The sequence below is a fragment of the Eulemur rufifrons genome, chromosome 10 (genome assembly GCF_041146395.1).
Source record: "Eulemur rufifrons isolate Redbay chromosome 10, OSU_ERuf_1, whole genome shotgun sequence".
Taxonomy (NCBI): Eukaryota; Metazoa; Chordata; class Mammalia; order Primates; family Lemuridae; genus Eulemur; species Eulemur rufifrons.
In genome coordinates this window covers 28,921,620-28,948,143 of record NC_090992.1, presented here as the reverse complement: position 1 = coordinate 28,948,143, position 26,524 = coordinate 28,921,620, and the positions used below count along the sequence as shown (strand labels likewise).

Sequence of the window (26,524 nt, the reverse complement as noted above, 5' to 3'; positions counted from 1 at the left end):
TCTGTCTTTATCTATTATTCCTCCCGTTAGCAGGGGAGAAAGCTTTTTTTTTTCCCCCTTTAAATTTCCTAGGAGGGATTTCTAGGGTCTTCCCCTCAGGAATTAGTTGTAGGAATAATTGGGCCAGTGGAGTGCAGGAGATATATCCAGCGCAGCCTTGCGCTCCTAGAAAAAGTGACCTAGATCAAGCAGGGATGGATTGAGGATTGAGGACTATTGCGGGGACCCCCTGCCACCTACTGACTTCCCGCTGATCCCACATTCCCAGCGTTTCCTTAGGCCCTGGGGTGGGGGAGGGGGCAGGGAGAGCTTGGGAAGGCGGGGGAGGGTGGAGGGGACTGTGGGCTTGCCCCTTTTGAGACCCCGGCGCCACGCATCACCCCCTTCCCACCAACCCACCCCTCCGCACACCCAGAAAGGAGGAAAAGGTGAGGACGGGAGGCGGGCGGGGGCAGGTAGGGGCGGCCGGCTGTGGAACTCCGAGCTGGCTCCGTGGGTATTAGCAGCGAGCTCGCTGCCTGTGTGAGTGTGAGGGGGAGAGCGAGAGTGCAAGGGAGGGAGAGAGAGGCAGGCTGCGCGAGGAGAGGAGAGGGAGAGGGGGAGCCAGCGCTCCAGCTAGCATGAGGACGGGCTTCTCTTCCCGTGCTCAGTTAATCTGGCTGTCAGTTGGTGTTAACGCTGCAGTTTAAGTGTTCGGATTCCAAGGGAAACAGACAAACCTCACGGAAGGAAGGAAGGAAGGAAGGAACTGCGGGAGGAAAAGAACAGGCAGAACAGCGAGAGGAATAAAGGGAAGGGGGGGGAAACACCAAATCTATGATTGGACCTGGGCTTCTTTTTCGCCAATGCAAAAAGGAATATGCAGCACATTTTTGCCTTCTTCTGCACCGGTTTCCTAGGCGCGGTAGTAGGTGCCAATTTCCCCAACAATATCCAGATCGGTGAGTGAGGGGGCAGCCTGGGGAGGGACTTTCTGGGTCTGGCCAGGGTTTTGTTGGGGGGGAGTGGGCTTGTGTTCCCCCTCCTCAGTACTGACGGTTGTGCTTGGCTCTCTAAAGCTATGCTGTGGTGATAGGAGGGAGACTCGGGCTGCCAGCCAGGGGAGGGGGCTTCTGTTCCGATGAGGGCAGAGGGGAAGTGTTCACACACACACACACACACACACACACACATACCCCACTCCCACTCCAGGCATGAGCATGTGAAATGGAGGAACCACAGCTCTGGAGGAAAAAAAATCAGGCTGTAGCACGGGAAAGGGTGGTGGGTGTTTAAGGAGTTAACTGTATTGCTTGGTAGATGGTGCTTGGTTTCATTTATTTATATAAGTATGTATGGTGTGTGTATTTATGTGTGTGGCTATATATTAACTATGCACATATATATTTAATGGAGGGAGGCAGTGCTTTCTTAGCTGGGGGAGGGGAAAGAGACCCTCTAGAAGAAGGAGTGAAGAGTACTGGGTGTATTGCAGCCCCTGAAATAATGCCAGAAGGGCCCCCACTCCCGGACGGGCGTGCGGGCTCTCTCTCCTGCTCTGGACTCCCCAGCTGCCTTCTCTTTGCTGTCTGCCATGCTGGGCTGGTGGTCCTCACTCCCTCTCTCCTGGAACTTCCTAGTCTCCCTTTTCTCTATTCCTTCAGTTGCCTACTCCTCTCAGATTTCCTGTCCACAGAGGTTGTCCACCTTTTACACACACACAAACACACACGTACACATGCTCCTTTCTCCTCCTGTTGGCTGTCCGCTGTCCTCATCCCTGGGCTCCATCCTCTCAACTTGGAGGCAGGTTTCAACATGCTGCATGCCTTTTTGCGCCCCATTTCCCCTTCTGGGTCATTGTGTTTCTGAAAGGCCCCCACCCTTCCTGTGTTTATGGGGAAGCTGACAGATATTGCTACTCTTCATAATAATGGGGGAGAGCAAAACTAACAGGAACAAAAGCACCAATAGCAAAGCGTGCCCACGAGGGCTTGGGGCTTTGGTGTAACCAGCATTTCCGTGCTGTTTGTGTCCCAGAATCAAGTGTGCTGCTTTGCTTTGCTTTGCTTTGCTTGGAGGTAAATTGGTTGGTTTGGTTTCTGTGCCCCACCCCCTGTCCCCCAGGTAGATAGCTTCACTAGGGAAAGTTCCCATTGCTAGTAGTTTGTGTGCTTTGTGTATGTGTCTGGGGTGGGAGGGATGTGTCAGAGTTGGTGTTTTATTGTGCACACATGTGCTCTAGTAGCCATCTCTTTCGGCCTCTCCAGTGAGCTGGCTGGGAGGGTAGTTGGAGCAGCCTTGGAGTAACTTGCTTTGTTTCCTGACACCTGTTAAGCTACATTCTGAATTGTGTATATGTGTGCTAGTGCCTCACAAGCAAAACTTCCTGTCTTCAGGGAGGACACTTCCCTTGCAGCCCAGCCTGTAGCCTTCTACCTCCCCACCTCCTACTTCTCTTTCATTCATTGCAGAGGGGGAGGAGGGGGCAGGGAAGCATTTGGGGTGTGGTCATCTGGGGGGAGACACGCATCAGAATCAAGAATGATTCTTTTTGTTTTTACTCTTTAAAGTGGGGGCACATGTACATGTGGAAGTCGCTCTCTCTTGTGTGTGGCATAGTTTACGTTTGCACTTATTTATTGACTGTCTTTTGCTGATTGGAAATGCTTGTCCAGTGTACTTGTGTATATTGTCTTTGGGATAGATGCATGGGGATGTTTTGCTGTGTATGTGTGTATAGTATGTTTGCTTGTGTATCTCTGCAGATAGTTTTAAATCACATTTAGCCCTAACTTGCTTGTTCAACTGATAAAACCATGGCTACTGTTCTCAAATAAGAGGTCGAAACATTAAATTGTAGAACAAATGTTGAAAATATCACCACCATCGGTAGTACTTGATTCTACTTGTATGGTCTCTAACAAAAGCCTTGCAATCCCTTTATTAGTTCTTAAAAACAAACACAAACCCACCATATAAAAAGTACATTATGTTGGGACTGCAATTCCTGTTGAATCCGAGATAAACTTCTGTGTAAACATTCGTTATAGTTCAGTCTCTAGAAATAGCTGATTTTAATTCACAGAAATGTACTTTACTTCATTCACATGTCCACAGTAAATACAAAGGTAAGCCATGTACTCTTGCTTCTTGGAACAGGAGCTCCAACACGCACCTTTGCTGTGCTTTTTATAATACTAGAATAGAATGTTTGTAGTCTCTTGACATTTTTTAAGAGCCCACATCTTTGAAGCACAAGGTTCTACCGTGCAAACACACAATGGTAATCCCTTATGTAACAAGTCATTCCTAGGTAGCTAGGATCATGTGTGGTGAAAGAAGCAGCAAAACATTGTTTGCCAAAAATCAAGAGTTTTCAGAAGAAATGAATAATAAACCTTAGAGGTGAGGGAATAGTTAAATTGCATGCAGGTCTTGCCAGGGCAAAGACCACAAGTGTCCAAGCAAACGGTTATAGTGCTAGAGAAGCCCACAGGGCACCGGAGCTAGATTTCAATCACTCTGCAACACTGATTAGCACCAGGCTCTGTAGTGAGAAATGGGGCTGATACAAATTAAACACAGGGAGGGTTTATTCATGTGCAAGAGCAAAGTCTTCCTAGGTGATTTGCCCAAGTGGGGGAAGAAGACAAATGCCACAAGTCTCCTGTTTTCTCTGACCTTAGCTGAGTTGAGGGGCTCACAATCAACTGTTTGAACAGTATGATAGATGCTAGAGGCCCTTGTCACATAAAAGCTCATCTGCAGACGTTTAAGCCTCAGCATCCAGTTGAGCCTATTTGAACTCTCATCTCCACTACTAAAGGCTACAACTAGTGAGTTTGGCACGGGGAGAATAAAAGGGCTCAGCTGGGGTGGGCTGATGAGGAACTCAAGCCTGTCTCTGGCCCATACCATGTTGCATTCTCTTTCCTCCTAGGGGGATTATTTCCAAACCAGCAGTCACAGGAACATGCCGCTTTTAGATTTGCTTTGTCACAACTCACAGAGCCCCCGAAGCTGCTCCCCCAGATTGATATTGTGAACATCAGTGACAGCTTTGAGATGACCTATAGATGTAAGTAGTTGCTTCTATTTCTGAGATTTCTTTCTGTGCTAGACCAATGAAAGGAGGGCCTGTGGGTAGGTGGTGGTGTTGCAAAAATGACTTTAGTTGCCATTCGTCTTCATAAGAGAAAGCCCTCCCAGAAAAATTTCCAGAGCCTTCTGAGTGATTCCAGCAGTTGGCATTTTAGCCCCTGCAATGCTTCATGGAATGGGTTTGCTTTTTCACTGTCAGCTAACTTTAAATGCCAGCAGATGGGAACTTGGGTTGACTGCATCTCCTCTACCTCACAGAGGTTTTTCTGGTTCAGCTGAGAGAGTTTCACACACAGGAAACTTCTGAGAGACGTAGAATTAAAGGTTCTGACGTTATGAGAATGTGGTTTAAAATGCTGAAGTTGTTTCTTGTCCACAAGTTAAAAGGAGAAAATATCTTTCTAGCTTGATTAAAAGGATAGCTGAGAAATTGTATATATCTGGTTTGCCATTTTTGGAAGTGACCAGTAATGATTTAAAACTTGATGCTTTGATTATTTTTAAAATGGCTTGAAGTGATTGATTGCTTAAGACACAGTTTGCAGGATGGCCCTTGAGCAGAAAACAGAACAAAGATGACCTCAGGAAGAAGAAGGGCTAGATAAACCCCGGGTATCTGAATTGAAAGCATTATAAAATGTGGGCAACAAACATCATTCTGAGTTTTTCTGGCAATAAGGACTGAAAAGAAAGCCCGTATAGCTTCATGATTGTCATTTTATGACAGATGAAAGAATAAAAATTAATCAGCAGAGACATTTTCCCTTCAGGAATTAAACTCAAGTAAAAATTTATGGCATGGAAGTGTGAGCTGAATGTGCAAGAACAATTTGAGACCTGAAACTGAATTAAATTGGCACCATAGGCTTGTGTATAAGTATTGACTTGGTGACTTCTGCTGAGCCGTGGATGGTCGAAGGCAAGGACCATATCTCCTTCATCTCTTTCCCATGTTCCCACGTGGTGGGCTCTCACCGATCTGAACTGAGAATGTTTTGAAGTCTCAAAATGAGAAGTCAGAATTCTTCTCATCCCTAAGACCACTCATAATGTTGATGTAAATTCCAAGAAATATAATTATACCAGATTTAATTTATTGGGAACTTACTGCACATCAAGAATTATGATAAGTACTTTATAGACATTTATAGTAACATTCATTACCATTTATTAAGGATTGACTATGGCGCATGCAATGCACTAATTGCTTTTCATGTGTTAGCTCATTTAATCTTTATAGGAGCCTTGCAGAGTCGTATACATTATCTTCCCTTTAGAGAGGAGGAAACTGAGACTGCAATAGGCTATGTAACTTGCCCAAGGTTACCCAGTAAGTAAGTGGTGGTCTCATGACCCCCAAGGTTCATGTTGCTGGACACTGTGGTAGAAATACTTACGGTAACTTGATCAACTGTAGTGAAATTACCCAACGAATGAAAGGGAATCTTCAAGGTCTTGTCAGTCAATGACCTGCTAAAGCACCTAAGAAGAAAAACTTAGAATGTTTCAAACTGTAGCTGTAATTTTGCACGAGTGGCCCGTTGCAGTTCTGCATTTTGGTAATGCTGAGGTTGAAAATCTTGTCCGCTATGTGTTACTCACTACCCTTAAAAAAGAGCTGAAGTTTAATTGTTGAATTATAGTTCCATGAAACCACCTCCTTGGGAAGCTATAATAATATCGAGTAGATATTTAGCTATCAGAGAACCTCCAATTTCTTTTGATAAGGCTTAGAGTAGGGTCTTTGCAGGGGGATTTGGATGTGGGCATCAGTGCTTCTATAAACCCACCTGAGACAATGCATAATATTTTGCATGCATATGCATGTGCTAAATTATTTCCTGGGAGAGGCTCCACGGCTTTTGTCATACTCCACAGCTTTGTCATACTCTCAAAGGGGCACATTATTCAAGAAGAATTACTTGCTTAGAGAATCAAGAAGAATAAATGGCTGGCATGTGTGTTCCCTCCACTCCTACTGCTGAGAACTGCCTACAGCAGAGTTTGGTGGAAAGAGATATTAACTGCTCTGCTCGTGTCAAGATGTTGACTGGCAGGACAAGATAATAAAAGACAAAAATAGGAGGAAATGTTCTAAAGCAAAAGGTGGTGCTTCTCTGTATTGCTATCTTAACAACCTAAGACTTGATCTCTAATGGAGTTGTTAGCTACTTATTAGGGAGGGAGGGATATGGTACAGGCAATGTTGTCCATTTTGGTCAATGGACCTAGAGTGGATGGATCTGGGTTCTTGAATTTGATGCCTGCCGTGTATTAGTGAACAGGTTTCCACGAATTCCTGCCTTGTTCATTTGGTTATTCTCTAAATGTTTCTTTCAAGCCTATACATTGAAATGGACACTGGAAATGCAGAGATGATAAGTGTCCCCCACTGGAGATTATAATCCAGCGGAGGACGCTGTTTTGAGGATTGTCTGAGAAGCAATATATTTATTTTGTGCTTAGATCTTCTGTTTCTTCTCTTTAGCTCCAAGATCAGAATGGGTCCTGGACAATTTGGGTCGAAATGGTGGCCAGCCTGAGAGAGTCTCTGCTAACTTTCATGTGAGGCTGCAGAACCCTTTGGGGCTATGTTCACTGTAGTCCATTGGTCTGGGAAAACTTTACATCTGTCCCAGTTTGAATTGAGTAAAAAATGTCAAAGAGAGCAGAGCAATTTGGGGCCGAATGGGTTAATTAATCATACACAGAAAACCAAGAAAAGCATCTTATTCTGATTTAATTTCATGTGCTTTTTTTAAAATCTTAGTAGTTACCTTAAATTAACTGCCCCAGTCAGTCATATCTCCAGGAAATGACCATAATTTTTGCTGTCGTTTGGTTTTATTTTCTTGTGCATTTTGCTATTCATTATCCCTCCACCAGAGGGTGGAGAAGGGAAGAGAGAGGAAGTTTAACAAGAACAGTTCCTGCTAGACATGTTTGCAACAGGGGATTCAAAAGAAAGGGTGGTGGTTCTAAGGTAGGAACACAGGAAGATGAAAGAGGGGTATTACTTATACCACTGGCCAAGGTGAGAGTTTGGTGTCTTTGCTTTCAATCTTTCTTGCTTTTTTTGTCGGCCATCATTAAAGGGTAAAGTCATTGAATCAGCAACCTAAATGCCTTGGGATCTCCTCTGAACAGTTTCAAGCCTACAGGGGCACGGGTTGGGGGCGAGAGGGGGGGCTGTCCACAGAAAAGGTATTTACCGACCAGCTTACCTTGGTGCCTGTGTAAATAAAGGAATGAATGAAATTCTGATTGGGATTCCTAGTAGAGGTCTGAGTAGCATTGTTACAACTTAATTTTTACCTTTTCATTCATTCATCCATTCATTCAGCAAATACATTCCGAATGCCTACTTCATGCCAAGCAATGTGCCAGATGCTAGTTATGTAAGGGACAACGAAGAAGACACAGCCTCTTTCCTTCTGGGTTCAACCCAGAATGTCTCAGACTTCAGTGCACATAAAATTCACCCAAGGTGCTTGTTTAAACAAGACTCAGGGGCAAACTCTCTACTTCCTGAATCAGAATATTCAAGAGCAAGCCCTGGGGGTGGATTCTATAGTAGTTAATATGGAGCTTACACTTTGAAAAACTCTTTAATCTAAAAAGTCTTCCATTCCTTTAGTAAGCATTTTTAAGCCCTTAACCAAACCCAGGCATGATGTTAAGTACTAGAAATGCAGACAAAAGTATTATAAGATGCATTCCCTGCCCTGGAGTACTTTATCTCTAGTGAGGCAAGACTGTCCTGTAAGGAGAAAATTAAAATGTAATGTTGTAAGTGCTACAGCAGCAATTTGTATGGAGTGTTACAAATGCCTTGAGGAGTGGGGTTGGCTTCTCAGAGGGTGGTGCTTGAATTGAGTCTTCAAAATGAGGAGAGATTTTCCAGGGGGGCAAGGTGAGGGAGTAGGAAAGGGGAAGAGGCAAGCACTTTCCAGGCAGAGGGAATGGCATATGCAAAGGCAAAGAGGATGTTTACCTTGTTCCCCTGCTTTGACCTCCGGTAGCATTCTATGGCAGACTTCTCACTTGGCACTTATCAAGTATTGCAGAAGGGGTCACCAAGTAGCCATCCAGAAGCCAGTTCTGGCACAGAGATGGTCTTTGGGGGCCACATACTGTTTAAGAATCACGGAATTTGACATTGAAACTTGTATATCTTGTATCTCTTAAAATTTTAAAAGATCTAGGAACACTGGGCCCCAGGTCTATGTAGTTGAATTTGCTGAGATGAAACAGGAATTACCACATCTAGACAGCCTGTTTCCCAACCAGCCCATTTCTCTTATTTTCTTTACCTGCTAGCTCTTGCAAGCATTGAATGTGTAAGCTTGGTTGACTTGTCCTGCAATGTTGCCTGTGTTATGTCTTTATAAGTTAGCTCTACCACCAGAATATGAACTGGTGTCCAGCAAGACCCTGTAGATCTATAGTTTGGTGTTGTTGAGAAGACCTTGTTATACCTCTGACATAAATAAACAAATGTCTTCAGGAGTTAGGAAATCACACAACATAAAGATGCTGAGAGCCTCAGTGATGATCCGGTAGAGGGTAGCGTCCTTAATTACATCCTTAATTCTCCCTCTGTTGCGGGCCTACTTGGGAAGCCCAGGTAGTCTTACAAGACGTTAGACACTGGCAACAGACAGACGACCTTTTAGCTCTAATCTGAGCATGGCTCACCATTTTCAGAGTTGCAAACTAATAGTCCACAGACTTGTTTTGCTAGGTCTGTGGAATGCTTTTCCAAATTTGATATACAAATAAAAATTTCTGGCTTCTTTGAAGAAACTTAGGGCATTAAGCAACTCTGGACCCACATTCCTTGCTCAGCTGCTATTGTCTAGAGCTGACAAGTACTGCCCTCTTTAAGTATAAGCATGAGAGAGTTATTGTGTCATCTTCATGTTATGCAACAAATTAAAAAACCTAAACCAGTATCTGAAGCCAATTTTGGGGCCTCCAAAACTCAGTGAGCTTTCTCTCTTTGAAGATTTATGACTATATGGACACAGAGAAGTGAAACAGCAATGAAAGAACCCCACAGTAGGAGTGCCACAATGGTTTAAGAATAAGCGTCAAGACTTCCAAGGCAGGAGCTATGGCTGTGGATAATGAAGACTTCTTGGGGGAGATGGAAGTTTAGCAGGCATTAAAGTATGGAACAGATTTTAATGGCGGAGTGAGAGGAGGGCATTTGAGTGGGTAAAGTCCAGTATTCCTCCCCCCTTCCCCCAGCCACTACCACATATGCTTGTTTTCACGTAGTGCAGAGTTCAGATTTGCTGTTGGCACCCACACGATGCTCTGGGTTCAGTGGCAGCTGTCTACCATTTTCTGGTTAGTGTTACAATCCAATCTGACTTGGGTTCCCCGAGCTCCAACTGTGCCTTCACTTTAAGACATGTAGGTGTCAACATTTGTCTGTGGTTGACCCTTGGTTTGTATTATAATATTGATAATCATTGGTTTTTTTGTACAGAAGAGTATTTGTAAACATTTCTTCCTCTGACTAGTTTGAAGACCTCAGCTAGGATGAGTGAGATTGCTGCTCTCCTCTGAGATGCTCAGGATAAAGTAGTCATATAGGACATTGGAAAAACTGATACAATTCATTTATTTGTTCATTCATTCAAAGCACTTTTATTATTGCTTTCTGTGGGGACATATGTACCATCACTGTCCCCTACCCTTGCAGACAGCACTCATTGATTACAGAATTCTTTCCCACTGAATCTACACATGGCCTCAGATTCCCTCTCACCATAGCATTCTAAGCAGCTACCACAAATTGGTCAGAGCTGATGCAAGAGATGAAATCTATTTGCCATTACAAGGCATTGCACTGGAAATTGAGGACAATAAAATGCATTAGACATTGATTCTCCCCGTAAGGGGCTTAGGTTCATATAGAGGAAATAAGCATGAACATAAAAGCTGTGATATAAGACACACACTCTCTTTCTCTCTCTCTCTCTCTCTGACACACACACACATGCATTCAGAGGAGGAAAGGAAAACTTCTAGTTGGAGGAATCTATGTTTCATAAAACAAGGACATTTGAGTTGAATTTGTAAAGGCAAGTAGAACACAGATGGGAAGATAATACACTATATATATTAATATATATATATTTGTATACACACCATTTTTGATGTAGTAAGAAGTACACTAAATTGGGATTTAAAGACATGCATTCAAATGTCGGACTATGGTCTTGAACCATTCAGGTGCGACTATGGAGAAGCACCTCCCTCTCATGCTTACTTATAAAAGGAAGCTCATGATCTCTGAGAGTCCTTCTAGGGCTTTATTTCTATGCTGAGGGCATATGGAAAACTCCATGGACAGGCAATTAAAAGAAGTTCTCTCGTCTTTGGCTGGGGAGAGGGTCCCTAAAGCGACTGAAAATCTAAGGAAAGCTCTAGGCTTCCTGGCCACCACGTTGCTCATGCAGGCCACATTTTGTATGCAAATGCAGGAGCATCATGCCTACTGTGGGGCTCAGGTGCACTCATTCGATATTCAGCAAATATTTACCGAGTGTTTACTCTTATGTACAACACAGAAAGCAGCCCCCTGTGCTCATGGAGCTTACCGGTTAGGAAGGGAGCTATTACTCAAATAATCTCACAAAAGAGCATAACATAAGTTGTGATGAATGATCTGAAAGAAAGGGCCATCCTTCTATGAAGGCGTATTACAAAGGAACCGGTTCTAGGCAGGAGGATGAACAAGTGTTTGGACTGAGAACCAAAGGCTTTGGTGCTGTGGTGTTAGGAATAGGAGTATTTAAGGAGCTTTCTGGCAGAGACCTGGCCAGGCCTTGTAGGCCCTGTTACGGATTTTGATCTTTAGCCCAAGAGCTGTGGGAAACCCACTGAAGGCTTTTCAGCAGAGAAGTGCCAGGTTTAGATTTCTGTTTTCTCACTTGGAATCAGATGCTTGAGAGTACTTTGCCAAATTCACACTCCCTGGAGACTTTTGGCTTGTGTGGCGATGGCCTTTGTTCCTTTCCTCCCATCACCAATTTGGGATGGAGCCTGGCAGACGGGCAGAGGCATGGGGACAGATGCTGGCAGGGGAGGGGAAGCTCATGACTGGGTGGAGGGGCGAGTTGCAGCTGTGTGTGCCTGTGGGTGTTCATGGAGATTGGAAGCTGATCCAGCTCAAGGCCTGGAGACCTGGAGAGCCTGTGCAGAGTCGGGGAGTCATGCCGACTCCCCTCTTAATCTCATCAACAGGAAAGTCACAAGCTGCCCTGAGGCTCAGTCAGTCTCTGGTCAGCTCAGACAACTCAGTGGTCCTCAAATTCACACTGCTCTTTCCTCCACTTGCACCTCCAAACTGCTCCTCCTGTACCACCTTTTGAAATTCTGTCCTTCTGGTCAGTCCTAGCTCTTACTACGTCTACTCTGTTGAGCCTTCCTCGCTTTCTCATGTTCACACCCTCCTTTCCCCCTTGGCCCTTTGTACCTTCCCCATGACAACTGTCACACTTAGCCCTGCCTGGGCTTTAGTCCCCTGAACCCTTGTCTTATCTGCCCAACTGGACTAAGGGATGTGAGGTCAGTGGCCTTGTTTTCTTAAGCTTCCCAACACAGTCTCCACTGCAGGGCAGTATTCAGTGGTGCTAGATGAATGAATGAATGAATGATGTATACCATATAATAGCAGCGGCAGTGATGAAAATAGGCCCGAATCCTAGCTGTTTACAACAAAGCTTTGATAGCATGAGTTTGGAGAGTTCCAGCAGGCTGCACTGTAAATTCCTATGGATGGTTTTTATTGTGTAGCTGGCAAGTTATAGGGGTGAAAACCAGGTGTAAGTCAAATTGAAAGCTCATTCCAGCTCCTGCCGGACTGTTGTCATGAAAGGTCCTAAATAAGGATCTAAGTTTCCATTTTCTAAATAAAAGATTTCTGGTTCAAGGCCTGGCTTTGCCATGGCTTGTGCAAGTCAACTTTTTGGGGGGGCCTCAGTTTCTTACAAAAGAAGGTAGTAGTAATAATTATCGATCATACATGGTTATTGTGGGACGGACCAATGATAGTAGGTTTCAAATCAACTTTCCACTCAATAAAATGCCATGAGGTTGGCATTTTAGTCTCCCTCTTTCACAGATGAGGAAACAGCTTTCAGAGGGAGGCAGAGGGAGCAGAGGTTTGTGTGTTTCTGGTTTAATCCCTAGACATTGTGGGCGGGGTGGAGGGGATGGTGCTTTCTTCCTTTCATTGGCTGCCATGTTTGCTGCCCCGCTGTGGGACCCAGGACCCCTTGCTGGGCCAGCAGCCCTCCTCCCCTCGAATCACATCTGCTGCTTTCTCACACCGCCCCTGCACCTTCACACAGCCTGTGGTGCTCTGTGCAAGCTGTAGTCAGGGTATGCAACGCACCAGCTTACTGGAAACTCTATTTTCACTTCTGGTTGCTCTTGTGACTTTGGTGTGTCCCACCCTGCTGGCCGGAGAGTACAGGGAAGCCCAAGGCCATGGGAGATCCAGGTCTCAGAGAACAGAGGCAAAATTGGGGTTAATAAGGCAGTTGGAGGCTAATGAAAGTAACACCCAATGTGTGCTCATTGTGTAGAACCTCTAGGATGGAAGTGCACTTTTTGAGAATAGCCTTTATTTTGTCTACAAAAGTAATATGTGTCTTATAGAAAGCCGTGGGAACACAGACAGCAAACACAATAAAATTTGTGTCAATTGTAGTACCAAGAATAAAGTTTCCATCTTTTTTGCTGAACTTATCAATTTAAAAAGTTAATAGATTTATTTTGCCATCTTATAACATGATTTTTTTTACCTAGTATAACATTTATGTTATTTTTACTATTACATGTTCATTTTTAATGCCTTCCTGAAAGTCCATTGTACATATTTACCTTAATTTATTTAAGCCATCTCCTTTTATTGAACATCTCATTTATTTCTGATTATTTTTTCTTAAAAATTATGCTGTGATGATATCCCAATAAAATTGTAATCATCTTTATATATTTTTTTCTGATTTTAAGAGCATTATAGATCAGTAGGACAATTTCCAATGATATTTAACAGAATGATTAGTGTATGCAGGATTTGAAATAACTTGTTCAATGCCAGTTCTGACATCAACTTGCTGTATGACCTTGAGAAGTCTTTGTATCCAGTTTAGTTTCCAGAGGCATAATATGGGGTGGTGATACCAGATTTTCAGGGTTATTAGAACAGATAAATGCCATTACTTATATGAAAGAGTTTCGAAATATCTCAAGTGCTAGGCAAATGCAGGGTAATATAGTTAACCAAGCTTCTTATATATTAACATAAATGCACATAAGTATTACACAATGTCACTAATTAATCTTTAGTGTTTTCCTATGAAGGTGGTCATTATCTATGAATTAGTCTCTTTTGTGTATGGGGAAAATTGAAATCTTAAGGCTAAGTTTATCCTAAGTTCAATTATGTAGAAACACTAAGTTTGGAAGCATTTCTTTTTGCTCATGATTCACTCCATAAGAATGGACTAAATATGTGGATCATAGAGTTCCTTTGGATTGAAAAATCATTGTTTATAGGAACAAGAGAGCAACCCCATTTAGGTGGTAAGCAGTCAAGACTCTTTTGGTGGCATATGATAGAAATCCAACTAAATGGATAGTTTTGACTTCAGATATGGCTGGATCCTAGAATTCAAATGATGTCATCAGAACCGAGACACACCCTCCAGATCGTTGGGCTTAGCTTTTGTTTAAATTGGCTTTACTCTGAGGCACATGTGTGCCGCACACTAGATTCAAACACTGCCAGCCTTCATCTGCCCAGCTCAAAGTCCAGTGGAAAGGGAATATCCCTTTGCTCCTCAGGGCCACAAAAGTCCTGGGCCTGACGTCATTTTATGAAACTCGGCACACATACTCATTTCTGAATGTGACACAGTGGCCAGGATATTGTTGTCTTTTGGCTGGCCTGGGCCTCGTCAAATGATCATTCTTAGAACGTGGGGTGCTGAGAAGGACCAAATGATTGTTGACTTAAACTAGCCTACCCAAACTATATGGACATGGGGGAGCAGTAATTCCCCCAAAGGAAATCAGGATGTATTACCAAAAGAATGGAGATTGGGTGCTCAGTAGGCACAATATATATGTGTGTGTGTGTGGGTGTGTGTGTTTATTCCCTCCCATTGCACATCTCTTCAGAAGAGAAAATTCAAAGAGGCTGGAGCTGGACCAATGTAGACCAAGGGTCAACATACTAAAGCCATAGAATCCACCAATAAGAAAAGAATATATAAGGAATTCTGATGGGTAAGGCAAGATCAGAGATCAGGGCAGACAACAGGTTTGAAATTCAAGCTTATGAGTTAGTCAGTGCTGTGAAGGGTCTTTGGTAATCTCTGTCCAGGTAGGAGCAAACCTATGTTCATACAACAGTTTTGGGAAGTGCTGTCCACCCACATAGGTGTGACAAGGGGTGGTCCCTTCAATCCACTCTGACAATGTGTTGGGGCTGGCAGCCCTTAGATATCTGGTGATCTTGAGGCACCTATACTCTCACCCAGTGACCAAGACATTTCTTGCTCTACTCAAACACTCAAGCTATTGTGCACAAACTCTTTAACAGTCCCAGTTGGAAACTTGGCTGCAAATCTGATGAGCCCACACCACCAGATGGTAGGCTCTTCTAATTGGTTCTATCCCCTATAGTTTTTGGCAGGAATGAAACATTCCCTATGCCTCAAGAAGGGGGACAGAGAGAGCCAGGATCAAATGAAGGAGGGTTTAACCTCTGTTAAACAGGTGGAGATCTTAAGTTGGCTCCTGTCAAAGGAGAACATGGTGGTATGTTTCTTTTATATTACATCATGCACTTACAGTGGACTGAAATCCTAAAACTAACACTTATGAGACACAGGTCTGTAATGACTGAGCAGTGGTCTAGCTGAAAAGGTCAGCTGATCTATAGGGAGACATTCATTTATTCAATCACTGATATTTGTGGAGCATCATGGCAGATTTGATTATTATTTGACAATTATTCATATCTCCCCCAATATGAAGGGTATACCTCCCTGCTCCATTAATGTTACCTTTGGTCATGTGACTTGCTTTGGCAACTTAGGTATTAGTAGACATGTTTCAAGCAGAGGCCATGAGAAGAACATGCCTCAGAGAGGCTGCTGGCCCAGAAGGAAGAGAAATACAATAGGCAGAGATGCCCCAGCCAACCCCAAACCCACAAACTAAAGCCTGAAGCAGAGCTGTCTCAGCCAACCTGCAGACCTGTGAGCATTATAGTAAATGCTCATTGTTATAAGCCACTGAAATTGGGGGTGGTTTATTTTGCAGCAATAGCTAACCCATAGAAGCAACCACTTCTGTGCTCCACACTTTGCTAGGCACTGAGGGAACACTGGAGAATGATAGATATGGTCCTGGTTTCCATGGAGCATATATTCTAGATAGGAAGATAGGCAGTAAATACATATACAAATGAAAAAAATAGAGATCATTACTAGGGTCATAAAGAAAATAGGATGTGGCTATACAATCACTATGGTGAAGAAGAACGCCTAGATTAGGTACTCAAGATACTTTAAGTGTTCAAGGGAGGCCTCTGTATGGAGGGGACTTTTGAACTCAGGCATAAAAGTTTGAAAAGAACCAGATGGGAGTAAGATTCCCTGTGGAATGTGAAAAACTAGCACCAAAGGCAAATTGGATTGAGAATCTTGATCTAGGCAGAGGAGAATGAGGTGCCCTGGAAAAAAATCCCTGTAAAGTAGGCCGTTCAGTTGTCTTGGGGCAGATGCTAGCAGATCTCCACCATGTCTTATGTGCAAGTCAGGGCTGGCGAAGATGTACTTGCGGCCAAGGCTCGATGGCGCCAAGCATTGGAAGCCACTAGGCATAGCAAGGCAGAGAGGACGTGGTATGCTGGGGAAGTCCTAACAGAGAGGTGATGGAATCAGCTATACTTCTTGTCTTGGCTCCAGAATAGTCAAGAGTTATTGCTTATTAGGATGGAAGAAAGTGTGTGCATGTATGTGTATGTATGTGTGTGTGTGTGTGTGTGTTCATACATATATTCATTCTTTCACAGAGGAGGAAAATGAACTAGATGACTTCTAGATCCCTTTCCAAAAGTGTGATTATAAAAAGGATTCTGAGATTTAAATTATGTGTGAAGGAAATGTTAAAGAACTTCATCTCAGCTCGGTGCCAAACCCCATTTGTTAATTGCAGTGGTTAATTAGAAAAGATTCTCTCTTGAGCAAGCAGGGTAAGCTCCAGCATCCCTAACCTATCTGGCTAAGGTGCTCCATAGCACCTAAGGCTAGGGAGGTGTCACAGCTACAATGGAGGGCAGAGAACACCCAGTGCAAGCCCTCCATTTAATCTTCACTCCAGACACCGAAAAGCAGGAGTGTGGGGAGATGGGAAGTCCATAAGGGTCTACATAGAATCTTAGAATCCAGGTAGTTTATCAGCTTTGGGAAAATAACTTATGCTGCACTTATCAACTCTTTTTCCTTAATCCACGATTGCTCTGAATACTTTAAAATGTGTTTTCTACTCTGACATAATGAGCCAGTTCTGCTAGGGTTAGGGATGGGTTTCTCATCAGCAAATGCAGCTGTATTATGTCTGTTTCTTTATAGCCTAAGGCCTATGAGGGTCTTCACACCCCTCCCCACGAACCCTAAGCTTTGTGGAGCTGTGTTCTCCTCAAACCCCATTTTTGAGACCCTCTCTGACTCCTTCTGCTCCGTTTTTGCTCCCCAATGTCTACCCTTTCCCTGAGATTCTGGCCTATCCATTCTGAGTTTAACATATCAGAGACAGAACTTGGCATTTTTCTTGCCAAATTCATTGCTCTTCCCTCACTTTACTTCTGTTGAATCATTCAGGCTCAAAATATGAGTGTCTTGTTTGACTCCTCAGATTCTGTCAACTTCTCCATATAACAAATTTGATGTTGATTTCACCACCACTATGATTCTTGAATCTGTCCCCATTTTCTACTTTTTTCACTGTATTATAGCTTCGGGCTTCTGACTAGTCTCCGTGATATAATCCACTTGTCTCACAGCTGGAAGATCAATTTATTGAAGACTATTTCTAATTACAAAACTTTCCTGTCTCAAAAAAAAAAAAAAAAAAAAATCAGCAGTGGCTCCCCATCTTATTTTAAGTTCAAACTCAGCCAGGATTATGAGTCTCTCAAAAATATGGTCTCAGTTGGCCACCTTTTGAGACCTATCAAACACTGTACATGCTACATTCTAGCCAAACTCCCGTTGTTGTCACAAACATGCCACTCAATTTCTTACTGCTTTGTTGAAGCTACTGCTTCCACCTGGAATACTCTTTACCGCCAAGTGGTAATACTTCATTCAGCCCACTAGTATCTACTGGGGATACAACAGAAAACAAAACCAACAACGTCCCTGCACTCTTGGTGTCTACATTCTGGGGAACAAATAAATTAATGATTTCAAGCGCTTGATAAATGATACAAACACAGCCAAATAGAGTTAAGGGACAGAAAGTAAGCTGGAGAGCTACTTTAGAGGGATGGTCATGGCAGGCTTCTCTAAAGAGGTGATATTTTAGCTGAGCCTTTTTATGACCCATAGAACTTTTTGCAGGGATGAGAGACATTCTGTATCTGGGCTGTCTAACATGGTAGCCAGTGGCCGTGTTGGCCTATTATACATTTGAAGTGTGGCTAGTATGACTGAGGAACTGTATCTTTAATGTTATTTGACTTCTATCAATTTTAATTTAAATAATCACATGTGGCTAATGACTACGCTATTAAACAGCACGGATCTAGACTCTAGAATTTTCCAGACCAAAAGAACAGTAAGTATACAGGCTTTAAAGCAAGAGTGAGCTTGTGTATTCAAAGAACAGAAAGAGGTAAAGCATGCTGAGCAGAGAGCTAGGCAGGGTGTTTTGTCAGCTATGATAAGGAATTGAGATAGACTCTAAATACAATAAAATTGCAAATGGGTTTTAAGCTGAAGTGTGTAGTGATCTGATTTAACTTTTAAAAAATCACTGTGGCTCCTCTGTGGAGAACGGGGAAGTGATAAGTTGATGTGAAAATAGTATGTATCAGTCAGTTTTTGCTGCTTAACAAATAACCTCAAAATCTCAGTGACTTATAATAAAATCATTTTTTAAAAAAATGTTTAACAATCACAGCCTGGGGTTTCAGCCTGCAGTCTGCAGATTGGCCATGGTTCTGACTATGTTCTGGGCTAGATTGGGGGACTCCTAGAGGGTTTAGGTCTGCCCCAGGAGTCTTTACTTAGGGATTGAGGGTCAAGGGGCAGCAGCTACAAAAAGACCTGCTCTTCTCCTGGCGGAGCACAGAGGCACAAGAGCCTAAGCCTTATCATGCAAGTATATTTATGGCCTCAGCTTTCATCCTGTCCTCTAATATTTCATTGGCTCAAGCAAGACATGTACCTAAACCTAATACTCATGGGTCAGAAAAACACACTCTGCCTTCTAAGAGGAATTACAAAGTCATATGGCAAAGGGCATAGATGTGTATTTCTATAAAAAATAATCCAATGTAACCAGAGGAGACTCAGGGAGACCAGGTCAGAGGCTCCTGACATAGTCTAGGTGACAGATGATGGTGGCTTGGACAAGGTGGTAGCAGAGGAGAGATAGAAGGTATAACATTTGTAAAGTATTTTGATGAAGGTGTCACCAGGATTTAGTGATGGAATGAAGGGAAAGTATGAGATAAAGAAACCAGACTACTTTCCAAGGTGCTTCTCAGATACTACCACTGTTTCATGAAGCCGTTTCACATTTCTTTAGTTACAGCTAATTTATTTTCCTTTTATTTTACTAGCTGCCTTTTTTGTACTACATTTTATTGGCCCTTTTGACTTTTTTCTGTACTTGAGAAAAGGTCATGTTTACTGTCAAGACCCTGAGAGTTTGGGGTAGGAGCATACGATTATTTGTATTTGGAACTTAGCTGCCTAGGGCAGATGCTCAATAAATATTTTCAGGGTAACACAATGGTTAAGAGCAAGGACTTTGGAGATACTTTCCTAATTTTGGATCCTGTGTGATCTTTATAATTAACTTAACCTCTCAAAGCCTTGGTTTCTTATTTTATAAACTCAGAGTAATGATACATTTCTTTTAGAGGTACACAGATTGAAGGTGATAAACGTGGAAAGTGCTTAGCATAAGGCCCGGTGTAGACTAAGTGCCCAATAAATGGAAGCTATTATTGTTTGTTCAGCTTAATTGTTTGTGATGACAAGCTTCTTTGGAAATGCCCTCCGGAGTCGTCATCAGAAAATCCAATGTTCTTGTTGAAATGAGGGGCATAGAGAATAAAAACGCTCTGGATGGGATTTTGTAATTTAGTGAGGCGATCTCTAGATCTAAAGCCTCTTTGATCTGAAAATGACAGCAACAACAAAACCCCAAGATAAAGCCACTTTGCTACTTGTTTCCTTTTACCATCTGATGGTTCTTTTTAGTTCTACAGGTCTTGCTTGGCATCAGCTGCCTTAAAATAATAAAATAAAATAAAATTTAAATCTGGCCCTGTACTTATTTGGGAGCAAGAAGGCAAACTGCTTTAACTAAATATATAGCCAGTTGCTGCTGGAGTGAAATATAGGGCAATGTTGACTGAAGTGTTTGAGGAATGAACTGCTTTGAGAAAGTGAATTCTAGGATATAACTGAGGATTAATCAGAACCTGACTTTTTTTTCTAACCTTCGTAATTGAGATAGTTTCTGAAATGTACTTTTCAGCTTTCTCGACTTAGTGAGATGACTGTATTGATCCTAGTTTAATGTTGCCTTGATCACAAGTATCCTGGAGGTCTGGGGGGCTTGTGAACAGGGATTGTCTGGGATTGTAGATGGGAATGGGAAGATTGGGGGTGAGATGACTGAAAAAGAGTTCATGAAAGAGATGGGAAGTTAACATGGTGAGTTTGGAGATCTGCATGAGGGTTTCTGGGGATCCCTGGAAGATACACTTGGAGAAGTAGGCTGGTATTAGACTAGAGAAGGCGTTGAAGGCCAGCAAAGAGTATTTCAGAGACAGAATAATAATGGGAAGTCTCTTAGCCAATATTCCAAAGACTCTCTTTTTATGTAAATAAGGATGATTTTATTTAGTAATTACTAATAATCCTTGGCAAGAATAAAGTTACCTGATGTCAAATGATGCAGACGATCCACATTTCTACCTAAAGGACACTAAAAGGTTCATTTTTAGTTTAGGAACTCATCTAGTCAGTGCTTCCCATTAGAACTCTGACGTTCTGAGGATGTTAACAGGTTTGGGGGGAGTTGGGGGTGTTGAGGGAAGGTTGCATGGTCCTAAATTCAGTCATGCTGGATTAAAGCAGGAGGGGGGCTGTTCTTTAGGATTGCAAGGAACATTTAATATACTAATGTGTTTTGTTAATTTCTAAAAAGAGGGTGGTGCATGTACTTTCCAAACTTAATAGTCCCCTTTTTTTTCTTTTTTTTTTTTTTTTGCCGAATTGGCTGTGAATATCTTGTAAGACTCAATGCTTAAGTTAATCCTCTGTTTCACATAAGGTGAAACTACAGCCCAGAGAGTACAAAGGGATTTGTCTGCAGTTAGTCAGTGGCTGGTCCTGATTCTAACACAGGACTTCTGCCCACCAAGAGAGGCCTCCTTCCACTCTTCGGGGCTCCCTGTCAATTTTTGGAGCCAGTCCTGCAACCAGTTTTTACCCAGAACAAGGGATTGCTGGGGATTTCAGGAGCCACTGGTGGACTCAGGGAAAATGCCTGCCAAATTGGCATGGACCAGCCTTGCTGCCGTGCTTCCTCTTCTCATCCCTGCAAAGCCAGTTCTGGGTAGCCCACCTTCAGATGACCACCCAGGAAATAACACCCAGCCTCTGCACTGCTGTTAATAAAACAAAAACAAATGTGTTTCAAAAATAGGCAGGTTGAAATAAATTACTTTTCATGCAACATATAACGTAAATACCAAAAATAAAAGGGGCAGATTGCACAGAGAGGCTGAGGAGGAGATGATGAGATCAGTAGGCAGGATGACGAGACTGGGGTGAGGGGGAGTTCGCCATGGCCCCGAGGCAGCAAAATTCATCTTGCCCCTAGACCTTTATCTGATGCGGGGAGGGGAGGCGGATATTATAAGGAAATCCAGTGACTGCCCCCACTGTACCTTGGGTAATTGGACTTCACAAGGAAGTTGGAGGAATAATTGTGCCAGGCTTACAGAGCATGCTCAGGTGGTCAAGGATGTGAAAGCATTTCCAGTGAGGAATGGTCAGAGGCTCTGAGAAGAAAAGACTTAGGCCAAGTGTGGGTTAGTCTTCATCCCCAAGCATCTAAACAGTCATCTTTGGAAAAGGATTGCATTTATTCTTCATGGCTCAGGAGGCCAAAACAAAGATCAGTGAGTAGAAGGTTTGGCTTGACAGATCGTGACTCAATATGGTAGAGCCCATCCTAAAATTGTGGACTGGTGAGGGTTGGTTTCTCTGTTGCTGGGCATCTTTCAAACAGTGAGGCTATCAGAAACCTGGCTGTTTTATAGAATTACCACACCACATCCACCTCGATGGCCCAGTGCCTGTGGCAGTGCTGGTAGAAAGTCTTCCTCTGGGTTCAAACTTGCCCTCTCTAGCATCCCTTGACCAATAAAGATAAATCTTTCTGAGCATAGCACTAAATCCACGGGCTGAATCTATGCTGTTATGGATTGAATTATGTCCCCCCCCCCCACATCAAATTCATATGTTAAAGCCCTAACCCTCAATTCGATGGGAGATGGGGCCATTGGGAGATAATTAAGTTTAGATGAGATCACGAGGGTGGGATCCTCATGACAAGATTAATGCTCTTGTATGAGACATCAGAGAGCTTGCTGTCTCTCATCCTCTGTGCACATGCACCAAGGAAAGGCCGTGTGTACACACAGCAAGTTTGCAGCCACTTGCAAGCCGGGAAGAGAGCCCTTACCAGAACCCAGCCATGCTGACACCCTGGTCTTGCACTTCCAGCCTCCAGAACTGTGAAAAAATAAATTGTTGTTGTTTAAGCCACCCATGCTATAGTATTTTCTAATGGCAGCCTGAGCTGACTTTTATGCCTGGTAATTGAGGCGTTTCCTCCATGATAAGTGAGACTACGGAGATGGTGGATAGGATGCAAAGGGAAGCTTAAGTAAAAGGGTGTGGGGGCTGCATCTGGGAAACAGAGGGAGTCCTACAGACTAGACCTGGGATTTTGACAGTTCTGCGGAGGGCTGGCCCTGTGCCCAGCCTCCTCCCACTTCTCTTCATCTCACTAGACCAAGAAAATATGCACATCTGTTATCCACAAATACTCTGAATTCCCCCGCCAACGCAGATGCCCGGGAAAACCTAACACGCGCAGAACAGTGGAGGAGATGCACAGGGTGTTTGGTGTTGCTCAGGAGGAGGGACTGATTTTTTGACACCCTCTATCTTGGTCGTTTAATTTGTCCTGAGTCAGTGAGCCACAGTGTGGTCCACAGGAAAGATGGAAATAGGACAGTCGGGCTTAAGCCTCAGTTCTGTCACCGATTAGCCTGTGATCTTGGGCAGCTCACCAATGCTCTCTTTGTTTCAGTTCCCCTCCATGACCCTGCCTGCCTTAACAGCCTCCCTCCCCCGTGTATCTCTGTTGAACGGAGATCACAAAGAGTAGTGATTATGAACCCAGGCTTTGGTGTCAAATATCACATGATTCTATATGTGCCACTTCACACCTGTGAAACCCTGGACACAATTATGTAACATCTCCGAGTTTCAGTTTCAGCGTTGTCAAAGGGGGCTCATAACAGTCCCTATCACAAATGGTCTTTATGTGCATGGAATGAAAATTTGCTTGTGAAATGCTGAGCATAGGGCCTGTTATGCCCAGTAAATATTAACTCTGTTTTGTTCCAACATAGTTTTGTAGCCTCCCCAAGACACCCTGCTGTAACACACATCTAGGCTCTGGTTATGCTGGTATAAGAAACTTTTAGTCGCCTTTCATGACCCAAATGAAAATCTACTGAACTCAGGGAGGGCTTTCCTGGCTGTGTAGGTGGTGAGTACCACACACTCAAGGGAGCAATACTGTGCCTTTCCACAACCATTATTGCTCACAGCCCATCATGCTGTGATGAGTTTTTTACAAGACTGTCTTTAGTTGCCTGTGCTTTCGGGTCGTATGCAAGAGATGAGTGCCCAGACTGATGTCATATAGCTTTACCCCTATGTATTTCTAGTAGTTTTACAGTTTCAGGTCTTACATTTAAGTCTTTAATTTCATTTTGAGTTGATTCTTGTATAAGGGTGAAGAAAGGTCTGATTTCATTCTTCTGCGTTTAGATAGCCAGTTCTCCCAGCACCATTTATGGAAGAGACTGTCCTTTCTCCATTGTGTGTTCTTGGTATCTTTGTTGAAAACCAATTCGCTGAAGATATAGATGTGTGAGTTTATTCTTGAGCTCTCTATTCTATTCCATTGATCTATGTGTCTGTTTTTATGCAAGTACTATGCTGTTTTGATTACTATAGCTTTGTAATATACCTCCAGCTTTATTTTGCTCAAAATTGCTTTGGCTATTCAGGATCTTTTGTGGTTCCATACAAATTTTGGGATTTTTTTTTCCTATTTCTGTGGAGAATGACATTGGAATTTTGATAGAGATTGCATTTAGCAAGAAAAGAAATAACCCTATTTAAAAATGGTCAAAGTAGCTAAATAGACATTTCTCAAAAGAAGGCATATGAATGGTCAATAGACATATGAAAAAATATGCCACATCTCTAATCATCAGGAAAATGCAAATTAAAACCACAGTGATCTATCACCTTACACCTGTTAGAATGGTTATTATCAAAAAGATAAAAGATAACAAGTATTGGCAAAGATGTGAAGAAAAGGGAACATTTGTACACTGTTGGAAGGAATGTAAATTAGTGCAGCCATTTTGAAAATGAGTATGAACGTTCCTCCAAAAACTAAAAATGGACTTGTCCTGGTCCAGCAATCCCATTTCTGAATATATGTGTAAAGGAATTGGAATAAGTATGTCAAAGAGATCTGCACTACCATGTTCATTGCAACATTCACAGTAGCCAAGGTTTGGAAACAACCTAAGTGCCCATCAAGATGAATAGATAAAAAATATGTGGTATATATACACAGTGGAATACTATTCAGCCTTAAAACAGTCCTGCCATTAGTGACAACATAGATAAATCTAGAGAACAATTATGCTAAGTGAAATGAGCCAGGCACAGAAAGACAAATGCATGATCTCACTTATATGTGGAATCTGAAACCATCAAACTCATGGAAGTAGAGAGTAGAATAGCAGTTGCCAGAGGCTGGGGGTAGGGGAAAATGTTGGTCAAAGGGTACAAAGTTTCATTTAGACACAAGGAATAAGTTCTGATGATCTATTGCACAGCAAGATGACTACAGTTAATGATAATATAACTTTAAAAATTGCTAAGAGTGTATTTTACATGTTCTCACCGCAAAGAAATAAATAATAAGTATGTGAGGTGATGAATATGTTAATTAGCCTGATTTGCTCATTCCACAAAATATATGTGTATTGAAACATCAGATAGCACTTTATAAATATATACAGCTATTATTTGTCAGTTAAAAATAAAATTTAAAAAACAGACTATCTTTCTTGCTGGATCCCACATTTCTCCAAGGCTAGGGTAGATGCTATTTTTAACCAGGTTGTACCCAGGTTAGCCTGCTCTTCCAGGAGCATTAAGTATTTGACGGGAGGTCCATGGATGGGTGAACAGGTAAAGGACTGAACAGGTGAATAGAAATCTACCATATCCACTTCTGAGGCATGGATATGTAAACCATTTCCTTTCATTTTCCATCAGTTGAATAACTCTTTATGAACCTCTATCTGCCAGACCCATGTTTGGAGTCTTAGGGTTAAAAGGAATATTCACCATTCACTCCATGTGCCGTCCACACCAGTCTCAGTTGATCCTCACAGCACCCTTTGGGGGAAAGGGAGCAGCTGACAGTCTGATTTTACCAGTGGGTAAAGGCCCAGAAAAGTTCAAGGTGATCCTAAAAGGTCACCCAGCATTCCAACAGTATAAAAAGACCTGGATTTAAGTCCTCCACACACTACTGACTTTGCGTGTGACCTTGGCTCAGATACTTCCTCTTCTGGGGTATGGACCAGTCTCTGACATCCCTTTTACCTCTGGAATCATGGGAGCTGCAGAGCCTACCAACAGGGAAAACAGCGAGGCGGATGCTTCCAGATTTCCCCTCACGAGGGAGAAATGTGTCTGCTCTTTGAACATATCAAAGCACTTGGGCAGCGTGGGGGCGTATTATGACGAGGTTGATGGATCTTCCCTGAACTGGTGCTTCGGCGTTCCCATGCCAACTGAGGGAAAGAAAGGAAAAAAATGGAAAAACAAAAATCAAACAGAAAAATCAAGCTTGATCTATGGCTGAAGAAAAATATTCTACTGGTGGCAACATTCATGTCCATATTATGGAGAAAAAAATTAATAAAAACCTCAGCTTGGCCTTAATGGCTAGATTTTAGGATTAGTGCTTACATGAAGAGAAATTGGGTATAAGAGAGAGATGCAGGGGTGGGAGGGAAGCAGACCCTGGGATCAGATTCCCTTATTTCTAACATCCATCAAAGAATACATTGTCCTCAGCAGCCCGGGGAACCACACAGGCCTGGAGGATGCCTCTGCTTTTCTGATGGCCCTGCCATTGCCACCAGTTCCAGGAGGCCCAAACCAGCAAGACAACACTGTCCCTCTCTTACTATTGAGCTGAATTTGTTTCAGTTTCCTGCCAGCATCCCAGATCCCCAGAGGGCTGCGTGGCTTTATCTTTTCATCCGCTCCCTGCTGACTGGTCTCTCTGCTAATGTCTGCCCCACTCCCCCGCCAGGGCTTGCTTCCCCCTGTTTTGTGGGGGACAGGACGTCTGAGCTTCTGGGATACTAACCACCAATGCTGGGCAGCAGAGCTTTGGAAATCTGGGCAGGGACCCTCAAAGAGCCTTGGAAAGCCCCCTGAGGCCTAAGAAAGGGAGGGGTGGAATTAGGTAAGGGAAACAGAGATGTGAGCAGATGGAAAGCTAAGTAGCTGTGGCAGCTCCTTATAAAGAGATCACAGCTGGAGATGCGTTCACTAAGTACACAGAATAGTCCTCTGTTTCTTCTTCCTGAACCCCCGCATCTAGTTCATCAGCAAGTCTGTCAGTGTTAGCTACAGGATATATTTTGAATCCAAACATTTTTTTTTATTAATCTCCATTGCAACCTCATATTCCATACCACCATTGTCTCTTTCCCTTATCACTACATTAACCTCCTACCTTATCGTCTTGCCTG

General features: G+C 43.0%; 1 protein-coding gene across 8 annotated transcripts in view; it reads left to right on the top strand.

The window, feature by feature from the left end:
* Positions 1 to 648: 648 nt before the first annotated feature.
* Positions 649 to 26,524, top strand: part of GRIA1 (glutamate ionotropic receptor AMPA type subunit 1) — a 298,964-nt gene continuing 273,088 nt past the window's right edge. For 5 of the 8 annotated variants that reach the window (XR_011235113.1, XM_069484336.1, XM_069484333.1 and 2 more), the window contains exons 1-2: positions 649 to 941; positions 3,923 to 4,060. Coding sequence is in view for 6 of the 8 variants with exons in the window: in XM_069484336.1 (XP_069340437.1) it covers positions 860 to 941; positions 3,923 to 4,060 (220 nt within the window). In the remaining 2 variants the exon portion in view is untranslated. Of the gene's footprint in view, positions 1,333 to 3,922; positions 4,061 to 26,524 lie in introns of all 8 variants that reach the window. The other 3 variants (XM_069484334.1, XM_069484335.1, XR_011235114.1) reach the window with 3 other exon arrangements.